The sequence below is a fragment of the Taeniopygia guttata genome, chromosome 4 (assembly GCF_048771995.1).
Source record: "Taeniopygia guttata chromosome 4, bTaeGut7.mat, whole genome shotgun sequence".
NCBI classification, from domain to species: domain Eukaryota; kingdom Metazoa; phylum Chordata; class Aves; order Passeriformes; family Estrildidae; genus Taeniopygia; species Taeniopygia guttata.
The window spans coordinates 36487271-36501235 of record NC_133028.1 but is presented as its reverse complement, the minus strand read 5'-3'; the positions used below and the strand labels follow the sequence as shown (position 1 = coordinate 36501235).

The following is a 13965-nucleotide window of genomic DNA, read 5'->3' as shown; positions in this document are numbered from 1 at the left end:
ATAATAACATTTGTAAGTGAGACCTTCAGCATGTCATGCTTATTTTAATAATTTCTTTTGAAGTGCTGAAAAAGCAAACTACTTTCAGTTAGTTTACTTTTTACTCCAAAATTGGCCTAGCCTGCTACTCAATATCCTGCTCATGTACAGAACTTATACAAAACTAATATTGTATTACACAAAAAAGATGTTGACCTGTCAGAATGTCAGGCCATTAATTTGATTAGAGGGCTGGGACCTCTCCTACAATGACAGGATGAGAAAGTTTGAGCTGTTAAGCCTGGTGGAGAGAAGGCTTCAGAGAGACATTATGGCACTGTCCACTACCTAGAGAGGGCCTACACGAGTGCTGGAGAGGGACTTTTCCAGTGACAGACCAAGGGGGAATGGCTTCAAACTGGAGAAGAGTGGATTGATGTTAGACGCTAGGCGCTTCCCTGTGAGGGTAGTGAGTCCTGTGACAGGTTGCCCAGAGATGTTGTGGACTCTGCCATCCTGGAGATGTTTAAGGCCAGACTGGATGAGGTTTAGGGCAACCTGGTCTAGTGGGAGGCATCCCTGTTCATGGCAGTGGGGTTGGAACGAGATAATCATTAAGGTCCATTCCAACCCAACTGTTCTGAGATTCTATGATAATCACACAGTTGGAAAGGCAGATATCCTTTCAGAATTAAATGAACTATATTTCTGTTCCTTCTTTAAGGAATTTAATATAAGCCAATAAGAAAATGACAAATTCTTTTGGCTTTACCATAGACCAAAACTAAAATACAGCCACTTTCAATTACAGCATATTTAAATACACTGGAAAAACGATATAGTATAACCAGACAAAATGTAAACAACAGGTTTCCTGTATTCTTCAAATTGGTAAGCATTCAGGGAAAGCCACCCATTTTGTGTATGCTTTCCTCAGTTTCTTTGTTCCTTCTCAGTGTTTTGATAACTAATCCATTTGCAAAGAAAAAAATACTAGTTTAAAAAATGTATTAGCTATTACAGTGGCCTTTTTTCTCCTTTCAAGTTACTTGTAGTTTTATCACATAAGTAAACATTAAATGAACTACAGGTTTGTGGTTTTCAGGGGCTGTGACTTCACCCTTGCAGTCCTTTAATTTCAGTCCTCAAGACTGACTTTTGGTCAGGTGACACAGAACACATCATCCTGCTTACCTGTAAAACACACCGGGCTTCTTCTCTTTCCCATTAATACTGGAGCATCATGTCTTGCTTTCACCTAAAATTAATATTTGTAGGGAAAAAGAGATTCGTGACTAAATAAAAATTCAGCAAGTAAAGTTGTCATTATATATTCTACATTGCTAAAACAGATAACACATTAAAACAGCTGCCAAATTACCTGTAATGAGCATCCACACAATAGAAGACACTCTGCATACTGATGAAGTTATGATTAACAGGATGGAATTTGTCAATGAAAAACTAAAGATGATTCAGTGCAATATTCAGAAAAAGTTTCCGTCTGTTAAATTTCCTGATTTTGGGTATTTTTAGATTGTTGTTGGAAACCTGCTAATGGTTTGAAAACATGCCTTGGAAAACTATGTTCATAGCTACTAAGGAAAGGAAATGTGTTGCAAAATTATGCTTTCATGGAAAAAGTAGTGGGTCTGTCTTTCTTGCTTTTTCCCCCACCCTGATTCAATCCCTATTTCTGACTGAGTTAAGTGATCAGAATTAAACCATCACAATTTTTTTTTTTCATGTCAGGTCTCAAAACTCCATGGAACTGTCTGTCTAAATTGTTTCTTTCTCTCTTTCCTTATTTTATTTTGCATTAAAGGTCTATAAAATTTCCTGTAGTTATCTATTATAGAAGGATACAGGAATTACTGTGATACCAACCCGGTTAATACCCCTGGAATAATATAGAGAGCTGGGCTGCTCTGTAGAATAGTTAGTTGTTTTTGTTGTTTTTTTTTAATGCCCCCAAAATCTAAGGCGATAAGCAGAGACAATACATAGAGTATTCCAAGTACTTCTCAAGTAGGATGTGGGACTTAAGGACACAAAAGTCTGCTTTGAAACCTTGCTTGGGAATCCTCGGGTGATGTCTTGGCTCTTGTAATGCCATAGAAACCCATCATTCTGTGAAATCCACCTTTGGAATTTGTGAGTATGTCCTTTGATTTGTTTGACTTAAGGCTTGATCTCAAAAGAGGTCTGTATGTTCAAAGTGCTGGGCTGTTCAACACTTAGTCTTTAAGGCAAGTTCCAAGTGATCCAGAAGCCTGTCTCACCCTCAGGGTTAAATGTCTTGATCATATTCTTACTAGGGACCCACATGATTTGAAAAATGGGGAATGAGCCTGCATGCAAGTAGCTGCACAAAATGCTGCTCAAGGCCATTCAGCATGTGATTCATTTATGGCATCCTTCTTAAGAAGCCAAGGGGAGATGTTGACAGCTTTCCTCTATGGTGACCCTGGAACAGTATTTTAACATCTGTTATCTAGAGGAGATTCAGTGGTAGTGGTTTTTGTCTTTTTTTCCTTAGCATTTTTCTCTCAGACATTAACATGGCAATGAGAGCATGTGTAAATTCAGGTTGTTCCCTCTTTTGCCTGAAGGGAGCTGAGGGTTGGTTTTAATCTCTCTGGAAATAGAAACTATCAATTCTCAGGTAATTTTAAGGTAAGAATGCTGGCTTTTCTGCCTTCTTAGTGTCCTCATTAAGAGAATTCGTTGTTTGTTGGTTATCACCCAGGGACAGTATGTTATTTCATTGCCATGTCTCTCAAGTGGCTTCACTTCCAGTTCATTCAGCATCCATGTTACCTACCTGGTTGAAGAAACAGGGGCTACTGATCAATTTCCAAACTGGCTGTGGCAGTGCGAGTTCAGTGCCGCTGGGTGAGCGACTGAGCACTCCAGAGGTAGGTGGGTTTCTGAACTAAGGAAGCCTGCAGGTGAGGTCAGCCTATTTCACATCCGTTTTGGAAATACAGTATCAAATCTCTTAGGTTGGCAGCAAAAATCTAGCTTGCCCTCAGGGCTTTGTGAACAAAGCCTGTCCTGAAACACCCTCACTGTGTTCTGCTAAGACATCTTGTGTCACGAGCTCCTGGTTACCTCTTTATTGCAGTATATTTTGTCAGATACTTTTTTAGACCCATTCAATGACAAAAAAGGGCTTGTCAAATCTTGTCATCATGGTTTAGGAAAGGAATAAATGTGGTAATTTATTTGAAGATTAGTTAGTCTCTGTGATAGTCTACTGTGTTCTGCCAGCAGAGTAGCATCAGTAGCCGAAATTGGTCTTTGTTTCATCTGTGTAATCCCTGCTAGCACTAATAGAGGCATGCCACTATAGCTAAGAAGAATAACTTGAGCTAAAAAACGTAAAACCATAAGTCATATGCAGAGGCTTACAGCAATGGTTTTTTTCATAATTAAATACTATGTAAATTTGTTCTGGTTGATTTAAGAATGCAGCTTTTTTTTTTTTTTTTTTTTTAATTCCTGAGGAGATGACAGCTGGCAGAACTCATGTGGCTATGATAAGACTTTAGAGATAACTAACTTGGGCTTTGGGCTTTTTTTGGTGGATACACCTGTAATAAAACTGAAGCTCAAATATTGGAAATATGTGTTTTATTAAGTTAGAAACATCTGAAATGTGTATCAGGGACAGGGAAGAGCTGAGTCTGCTGTTAATTTATTAGACAAAATTGTAATGTAGTCCTTACTTTATTTTTATAGATAGATATTTTAAAGGTACAAAGAAAAATTATTGTATATAAAAATATATGATATGGTAATGCCCAGAGTTGTATGAAAATGGAGTTTGATGTTTTTAGGACTTCAAGAATTTTAAAACTTGGAGGTCTCTGTTTTATATGTGTAAAATCCCTTAAAGAAGCAAAGAGCATACTGTGGGGAGGACTTAAAAGCATGTGGCTCTTTAACTTAGCTATTTTATTGCTGCGAGGATGTTATGTGTAGTCTGAACTGTGTAGAATCTGCTGCCTCCTGTTTGTATGAGATGTGCTTCCCTAGCACTGGACCAGTGACAGGACCGTGATGACCCCTAAGGCCTTGGTAATCCCATTGAGATTGTTGTGAGGTTACTCAAGGGGAAAATTGCGAGGGTGGTGGTGAGGCCACACCTCAAATGCTCTGTTCAGTTTTGGACCTCTCAAAGAGATCCTGAGGCACTGGAATGTATATAGAAAAGGGCAACAGAGCTGGGGAAGGATCTGGAGCACAAGTCTTCTGAGTGACTGAGGGAGCTGGGGTTGTTTAACCTTGAGGAAAGGAGGCTCAGAAGGACTGCACGGTTTGGTGGAGATGGTGACCACTGGCTGAGTGGCAAGACTTGACTGTAGCTAAGGCTGCCTCTTCCCTCAGAGGCCAGTTTACCTCTGAGCAGTGAGTGCCCTGTACTTTGCTGCTATGCATGTATTATTAACCTACAACAGGAATGGTTTCAGAAATGGAATAACGTAATTTTTATCTTCTATGTAACTACTTTGGTAGTACTTGAAGGAACAACCTTAAAGTGTTGTAGTTTCTACAGATATATATACATTGAAATGTAATAAAGTTTCAGACCAAGCACAGAAAGTTAAGGTGTCATCAAGGTCACTGTTTAAGTTTACTATTTTCTGCTTAGAATCTGAATAACATGCAATTAAGAAGTGTAGTTTTTTGGAAAATAATGTAAAACAATGAAATATGAAATTCATCCAGCAAATGGAGGTAAGCATATTACAGAGAATGTGATTGATTTGGGGGCTTTTTTAGTGCTTTCAAGTTTGGTTTTCAAGGTGATTTTACGTTATCAAAACTTTTCTACCTATTTTCAAGGACTAAAGAATTCAATATCATTGTGCTGTGGGGTTTTTCTTGAGGTTTTTGTTGTTGTTGCTGTTGTTTCATTTCTGCTTTAATCCGCATTTTAAACATAAGGGACCAATTTTCCTGTGTGTTGTTTGGATTTTGGTTTAGTTTTTAACCTTGTGTTGTCACTTTTGTGCTGTTTAAGTGGGAATAAAATGCTATCAGAATAGAACAGCCTTTCCTTTGCACCTGGTTCAGAAGGTATAAATTTCAACATAGAGTACATAGCATGGTGTTATTCTTCATTCTTGACCAGAATTCTTTTCTTTTTTAATGGGAAGTAGAGCATCTTAAAATATTTTTCTGTTCAGTGCTGCAGGGAGTTGCCAGATAAATGTTAACTTGTTTATAACTATATAATGTAGGCCTTTGCTTTTGCTCTCATGAAAATTCACATATTTTAAAAATAAATAAAATCCAGTCTGATCTAGGTATCGTTCCTCTTGGTTGTTTTTGTAATGAAGTAAGCATGACATGGAAATGCACACAATCAGCACTTCATTTCTATGCCATGGTTTGCTATATGGATATTTGTCTATTTGCACTGTGTGCTTTATTAAAGATCAAGTATAGACTGAACACCCAGAAACTTTACCAGATTTTAAGAATTTGATAAATTCAGATATTGCTATTAGAAACCAATGCAATAGTGTTAGCTTTAATTTTTTTAAAATCCTCTTAATACTCTTGTAAGGATAATATTGGGAGTATTGCAATCATTTTTCTTCCTGTAATATCTGACTATCTAGACAGACTAACCCTGAAATGTTACTCACAGTGTTACCTTTTGGAAGACAGCAGCTGGTATTTTGTTCTCTCCTACAGGCTACAGTCTCTTGCCATATTGAGGTATTGTGCCTCTTGTTTTCAGAGGGATTTGCTACTCCGTGAGTTTTCTGCTCTGGTGTCTGTCACCTCTTTGTAGCAGTAATCCCTCTACACCCATCTGAGTGAAAGTAAGAGGTTATTCAGGTATTGAAGTGAAAGGGAAACAAAATAGCAAGCTGGATTAAGTGTAATTCCCAAATTATTGTGAAATGAAAAAATCTACCTGATAAAGAAACTTATCTGGTAGAGAAGAGCACAGAAGGGGACAGGATGTAACTGCTAAAAGCAGACATGGGTAGATTTTAATTTTGGTTCTTAACCTGTCAGTAGATTGCAACAAAAATAAAGGGTGGGAGGAATGCCATCTCCTTGTATAAGAAAAACTAATGTATGATCCCATAGACCTTGTAGACCAAAATATAATAATCCATTTCTGCTGTGGAGGGCAGCTTCTGAGCTGTATGCAAGTCCATGAATTGTAGAAATTGTGAACAAAATCATATTTCAGGAAACCAAGGTGAATTCATTCCATTGCTATTGCTGATTGACTAGAAATAATGTAAAGGATACAGAAAATTCATTAATTTAGGCTTTTTGTATTACCACACAATGCAAGACAATAAATTGTTCAAAATAGTTCTGAGGAAAGTCCAAGACCTGCATTTACCTATTTGGAATGTATTTTCTAATGCAATTCTGTGTTACCAAAGCACCTTATTATATGGATTCTCATTTGAAAAAATAAGTCATTATTTGTTGAGCTAGCTGTATGAAATAAAGACCCACACACATTAGTTTAACTTGTTTTATAATTTCGTGTTTTAATATAAAGTCAGAATTTATGCAACTGAAGTTAGTAACTGAAGTTTTGCTTATCCTTAGCGATTTTATGTACTTGTTTTTTTCCTCTTCTAATTTTGTAATGAACTTGACACCTTTAGAGAAAGTTAGACCATTCCCCCTTGTCCTATTGCTACATAGCCTTGTGAAAAGTCCCTCTCCAGCTTTCTTGAAGGTTCCCTTCAGATACTGAAGGAAGGCTGCAATTAGGTTACCTGGAAGCCTTGTTTTTTCCCATTTGAGCAATCCCAGTTCTTTCAGCCTTTCCTCAAAGGAGAGGTGCTTTGGTCACCTTGGCCGCCTCCTTTGGACTTGCTCCAACAGATCCATGTCCTTCCTGTGCTGGGGACCCAGAGCTGGATGCAGCACTGCAGACGGGGTCTCACCAGAGTGGAGCAGAGGGAAGAATCCCCTTCCTCACCCTGCTGGCCACACTGCTTTGGAGGCAGCCCAGGACATGTTTGGCTTTCTGGGCTGGGAGTGCCCATGGCCAGGTCATGTCCAACTTCTCATCCACCAACACCCCCAAGCCCTTCTTGGAAGGGCTGCTCTCCATCTGTTCAACCCCAGCCTGTGTTGATACACAGAAATATGTGCACATAAATATATATATATATATATATATATATACACACACACATTCCTATTGAAATGGAATTCAGTGGCTCTCCAAACACTTAACCATATGTGTGGGTTTCCATATGATCAGTCTAAAGGACTTTTCATGTTGAATTTATGACTTGAGTGAAAGATTATTCAAAAGGGGTATGAAGACCTGTAAGTCTTGCTGAATGTGATTTTCAACACAACTGTTCAGAGACATTTTGTTTCACATTTTCTCAGAGTTTAAAATAATAATAATAAAGCTATTAAGATGTCTCTATCCTTCCCTTAAATCTAGCCCAAATTTCTGAACTCGAGTTCTGTTTGCTCAGCTTAGCTTACTGGTCATTAAAGCTCCATGAAACATGAAAAGCATTTGGGAAAGGTCTCTATGGGGCAATTTGAAATTAACCTATGTGAACTACAGTTTGCTTGTTCTATATTGCAGATTTTTGTAGTTTTACTGATTATGAAGCTGCTGACTTGTGGCTGCAGTTACAGTTCTGGGTAAATAATACTTTGATAATATGATAAAATGATGAACTGTTTAAAGTCAGTTACTGATTTATATAATTTATACAGGTTTTTTATTGCTTTAGTGTTCAATGTTAAATTTTCCTGCAGTTGTTTATGTTTTGATGTATTCTACTTGCCTCAAAATAAAAAATTTGTTTCCTGTTGCATATATATTGGGCATGTGGCAAAAGACATTTTTAAACCAAGAGTCAGGGTATTTCACAACTGCCTCGAGGAAAAAAATCTAAAATACTTTAGGTTAATTTCCAGTAATGGTGTGTTACTGAGTTCATGAAACATGAGTTTGATAGGATTTCCACAGATGTATCCCTATACTATTTCAACAGTTCCTCCTCTTGTTTTTGTAATTTTCCTTGTTTCTGTGATTTGCCAGTGTTCAATCCTAGATTTAATAATCTGAGGTTCTGGTGTTTAGCTGAGAATAATTAATTTGGTTGGCATCTGACAACTCCATGTAATCACCAGTGTTGTTAAGTGTTAATCTTGTTAAGTGTCACCCTGGCTGTAGATTTCCTATACTGTTCTAATGGAAATGGTTGTGCTGACAGTGTTTCAGTGCAAACCCAACTCAATCCTATAGTTGTGAGCTGTCCTGAAGATAAAAAGTCTCTTTTACAAGCAGGACGTCAGCTGTCAGGAGCATGGCTTTGGTGAAAAAGTGCTGACTCAATAACTTGTGGCTGTTGGCCAGCTCCTGGCCAAACAGTTTTGTGTGTGTGTGTCTTGTGGCCCCCCTATTACTCCCTACCAGCTGGTTGAGGTGACAAGGAGCAGAGATGTTTTGGGACGTTGATCCACAGCATGTCATGCACCATACAAAATGGGTGGAATGCAGGATTTCCATCTGTTATCCATGAAGGTGTTTGGACTATGTGCAATAGTGTGCCAAGCAAAAGAAATGTCTGAAGTTAGGCACACTCACCAACCAAGGTCATTTAAATGAGGTATGAAACATCAACACCAACTTCAATAATCAGCAAGATGGGAATTGCTTTTCTGCAGGCAGTACAGTAGCTGGTGATACATAAACCCCATTTCAAATAAAAGAAGCTCTTTCTAGAATGCAGGAGCTTGAGTTAGTCCTTAAGTGCACTTCTGTTGGAAGAAGTATTTGTACGGAATATTTATACAGAAGCATTTTATTAAATGAGTCCTGAGTGGGTTAAATTTGCAGTTTTTACAGGTTTCTCCTTTTTAAGTATGACAGCACTGAATGCATTTTGCACAGCTATCAATGTACTGTCACTGCATATCTACTTTTTAAACAAAATCTTTTTCTTGAAAATTACGCAGCATTGGGGACTAAGTAACTCTGCTCTGTAGCTTGAAATCATCCTGGCACTACAAAGAAATTTTTAAATTGTCTTAATTGGACTAATGTAATTTTTTTTTTGCAGTGATTCTACATCAGTACTTAAGAGCTTATCACTGGCATGGCCCTCACTTGCTGGAGAGTTATAGTGGTTTAATCATTGCCAAAAGAATGAAGATGCAAATGCAGTTGGAGCAGAATAATGAGTCGGTTCTTCAATTGTGTAGACTGTAGCAGCGCTGTTGACTTCAACAGACCTGTGCCTTTATACATCAATTGAGAATTTGTCTCAAACCCTGACTAATGAACTAATTTAACTCCTGTGACTAAGAAATATGACTTTTTTTTTTTTTCTAACTATAGCTTAAAGGGCAAGCTGTGTTTAAGCAGATTTAATTAACCTGTCTAAATTTAATCATCAGACTAATAGGTATTCCTCTTCACTTAGGAACGAGACAGAATCATTGTATTTGCTAATTAAGAACTAAACTTAAGGCTGTGTGCCTGTTTAAAATACACAGTGTTTGGATTGGAAGAGGACATTGGGAAAGAAAGAGCAAGTTATCAGAACACTTAAAACAAATGAACTTGGTGAGGAAGGGAACACAGGCATTGCTGGCCATTACTCCAAGATAACAACAAATAGATTTTATGCTTTTATTTCATGTGTTTTGCAGTGGTCTTGTATACTTGCAAATTTACATCTCATTCGATTTCCTTTGTTCTCCTTGCAAGAACTGAAGCTGAGGAAGACTGGGTTTATTTCTTTCAAGAGAGCTCTGATTCATCTCACCTCCAGCTTAAATAAAGCATTTGTGATGCTTTATTAAAGCACATGTGATTTTTGTTGCTATCTTCCCTGCTGGCCTAAGCTTTCTTTCCCCATTCCCTCCAGTTTTCTGTGCCTCACAGCTCAGGGTCTCATTTTCTCCTCTACTGAACTTACCCCCTGCTTCGGTGCCATTATGTGTTTTACCAGTTTCAGAGCTTCCATGGCATTTCTCTGAATCATGGAAAAATTATCTCTTTACTTCTCTCCCTAGGGGTCTTTGTTAGCCCTTCAATTCCATCTGAAGTACTGTTGTCTTTCTTTTTCTCCTCCTTTCCCCTAAACCATCATCATTCTTCTGTGAGCTGAAGTGACATTAGAAATGCTGTCTCTGTCTTGCTCCTGGTTGTTTTGGGGTCATTTCTTTGCCCCTCGTTCTGTTGGTGTGCTCTGACCTTGTTACAGCTACTCCTCTTCCTATTGTCACTTCTCTCCAGGTTGCTCTGGAACTACTAAAAAGGATATTTAGGACAATAAGATTAGGCACACATGAGCAAATCTTGGTGATGCTGTTCCTGTATAGGCTGATCATAATCATCCTGATCAGAAAAGTGCGTTGTCTTTGGCCTCCATTGTCACTATCTTTTATATTTGCATTTTTATTACATAAAGTCAATCTGAATTTCTGCTTTTTAGAGCCACTTTTGCTTTGGATCCCTGTTTGCCATGGAGCAGTGGGAGGACTACTCTGTACTCTTCATTTCTCTCAGGTGGTGAGATTGATTTTATTATACTGAAATTGCTGTATTGAGGACTTTCTATAAAATACATTCTTTGCAGTTTGTTAGTAATTGAAAAAGTAGGAATTTGAACAAATTTTAAAGCAGTGAATAACCCTGTACCCTTTTCATCCTCTGTATCATTAGTGATTTTTTGAGATTTTCAGCATCTGTATCCTTTCTCCTCAGTCATTACCTTTCCAAGGTGGAGAATCCCAGTCGATCTAATCTTGCCTTTTAAGAAGGAAAGCTGTGTGCTTGTGATCGTCTGTTCCCAGCACTACTATAGTGTATGAAATTCCTTGCATCTTTCACAATGTAGTTAGACCCTGATTTACACAGCAGGAAATTAATGCTTGTTTATGACCTTTCTAGTAATTCTTGGCATTCTTCATTCCTGAATACCTGCTGAGGACTGTCTGTAGTGTGTACTTCACTTTTCCCTGGCGCATATAATTTGCAGTTCTGGGCTATAACTAAAGAGAATTTCAGGTAGGTGAAAATGCAAAGTATGGAATTTGAGTAAAATACTGCAATTAATTGACTGACTATATATATATATATACACACATATATATATTAGATAATGAATTAGAGATTGCTATGATGGGAGTGTTTATTCTAGAATACTGATGTTATCAGGCCAGTTCTAAACTTTAATTTTAAACTTTACTGAACTAGGCAAACACTAACAGCACACCTCCTGTTTAAAGTTTTTTGTACAGAATTAATCTTTGTTACTGTGTTCAAAGTAATCAGCCCTTGAAGTGTGCCTTCTGTGTAAGTTGGGAGTATACAACACAACAGAGCTGATGCACCAGGAGATGACAAATGCTGCTTGCACAAACGCTGTTAGCGTGAGCCAAGACTGCTTTAGGTTTTCCCACCTTCCAGTTCCATTCTTGGACTTTTCACAGCAGGTCTGGAGGAAGTTTTCATTTCTCACTCTGAATCATAAAGAGGTGCTTGTGAGAGGGAAATGCTGGGAGAAGCGGGGCAGCTCGGAAGAGCACTCAGGAGCTCCGATGCAGCTGATCTTTGGATCGTTATGACCTGACCCTACTCATGGCAACATGGCTAGAAACATATTTTCGTTATTTCTTGGTCGTTATTTGTTCTTTTCATGTGGGTTCATACAGACCTCTGCTGCATTATTCATAGGCCATATGAATCAAATCACCTAAAACCACATAGAGAACTTCTCTCAGTGTTGGAAACATGAACTTTCAACTCAGCAGTCATTTAAGGCCAGCAGGCACTGGATGCATGATTTGTGGCAGCCAATATTTAATTTCTCTATAATAATGGCTGTTAACCCTGGAAAATTTTTGCTAATCTCAGCTATGTGAGATTTAACAACATGAAAAAACACCCCATTGTATTACTGGTAGATTGCTAGTGCTAGAAGAATTTTGCTTGAGGTTAAGAACCAAAATACAAAAAGCCAAACCCATGCAGTGACTGATCTTCAGTTACTGTAGTTTGTAATTCCGAGCTAATGGAGCTGTAAAAGTTTATACTGGCTGAGAAACTTGTTAATTTTTTTAAGTACATCCACAGCATTAGGTTCTGTAAATATGGCATTTCAGCATCCAGGAACAAGAAGAGTGTAAGTTGATTTGCTGTACTAAACCAGCAAAACCTGCTCAGTGGGAATTCTGAATGTGATGAGCACTTCAAAATAAAAATCATATTTAGGCACTTTAGGCGTGAAATCAAAATAATTTGGCTGTGTTTCTTGATGTACATACACACACACACACACACATTCTCTGCCTCTTTCTCTCTCACATTGAATTCAGTTGCATCATCTAACTGCAAGCATTTTACCCAAATTGTGTGGCTTGCATTTGCAAACTTAAAACTGTCAAAATGTATTTGTAAATAATATGTCCATATATATGCAGAAATAGATGGTTTTGAGTAAAGATGCAAGGCTGTGTTATAAATTGTTGCTAAATTCTTACCAGAACACAAAAACTACTGTATACAGAATTTTACATATACCGTTGAGAACTGAAGCTTTCAAAGTTAAGAGAAGAAAAAGGCAGGGGTTTGGAGGGAAGAAGCATCAGCAACAGGTTTGCAATAATACACAATAATGTACTTAAAATTTTCACAATTTTTTTAATGGGAAAAATGATGCTCTCTTCATTCAAAATGGAGAGAATTTAAGAAAGTGAGTTTAAAGCATCAGCTAATGATCTGTGGCCTCTGGCAATATTCTAAAACTTGCAAGAAAGAGAATGGAGTTCCTGTGACTTCAAACAAAATGTTTCAGGTTGCTCTGTGATTTAAAATACTTGGGTTTGAGTTCAAAACAATTGTTTAGGAAAACATAACACAGATTTTCTACTTTCAACAAAATCAACATAAAATTTTTACTGAAGAATAAAAAAATTAGCTTATTGGAAAGCATTTTTTAAACTCCCATTTAAATTTACATTTTTTTGTATTTGTTTCATTATGTGTCTTTACAAAGCTGTTAATGATATGCATATGCAGCATATAAAATTGCTTTAATACTATAAAATGTATACTGAGATACTTTTACTTGTGTGTAGAGCTTATCTGTAACTTTGATTAAAATGTAACTTTTGTTGGCATAAGAATTATTGTGAGAAGGGGGAGTTACCTGCTTTCTGCAAATACTATTGATTCTACTAATATTGTTCTAATTTTCTGCCTTTTTTTGCTATAGTCACACAGCACAAGCTCCATAGCATCTGTATGTTGTAATCACAAATGTTTGCAAAAAATTTATAATATGGAAGTACATCTGAAAATTACATGCAGAAATTTTCTATTCATGATACTGATAAACCTCTAGAACTGTATCATACTAATAATTTTGTTGCAAAGTTGTGATGCTTCATATCTATGAAGAACTTAAGTTTCTTGTAAAGTAAGGGATTAGAAATGGAAATTATATTCTACAAAGAGACATAAGGTGTTTTATCTCAAGCTTAAGAATTCTTTCAGAAAAGAGCTCATTGTCTGGAAGTGTCAGTTAAAGAATAAACGTAGTCTAATGAAATTACTAAATAATTGCAATCTGCTGATGGGATTCTGTAGGAAAAAGGCATATGTGACTGCAGCTTTATAAGGAAAGGGTAATGGAGGTGCTTCCACAACCCTACACATTGCTGAGGATACTGTATTTCTGAACGATGAATGTAAAAACATGTGCTGAGAGACCTCCTGGGTGACCAGAGGAGGGGAGAAGGAGCCCACAGGAAGAAATTATAAGATCCTCTTGTGTTTAGTCCTTTGAAAAACTGAAAAAAAAAAGCCCGCAGCAAAAAGCCACAACCCACCTGCAAACATCTAGCAGAGCTGCAGACTCCAAGAAATTAAAAATTGCTCAGGAATAGATCAAGCTGAAAATGTGAAGAGGGTTTTTAAATATAGAAATCATACAGAAATCATCTGTT

At 37.4% G+C, this 13965-nt stretch overlaps 1 protein-coding gene across 3 annotated transcripts in view; it reads left to right on the top strand.

Annotated features, from left to right (window-relative positions):
• Window positions 1-13965, top strand: part of GALNTL6 (polypeptide N-acetylgalactosaminyltransferase like 6) — a 434988-nt gene that overhangs the window by 20751 nt on the left and 400272 nt on the right. Inside the window, exon 1 of one of the 3 annotated variants that reach the window (XM_072928379.1) lies at window positions 10304-10522. The exons of the other annotated variants lie outside the window; for them this stretch is intronic. Within the exon in view, the coding sequence (XP_072784480.1) occupies window positions 10319-10522 (204 nt within the window). The 5' untranslated portion in view covers window positions 10304-10318. Of the gene's footprint in view, window positions 1-10303; window positions 10523-13965 lie in introns of those variants that run through there. 3 annotated transcript variants of the gene reach the window in all.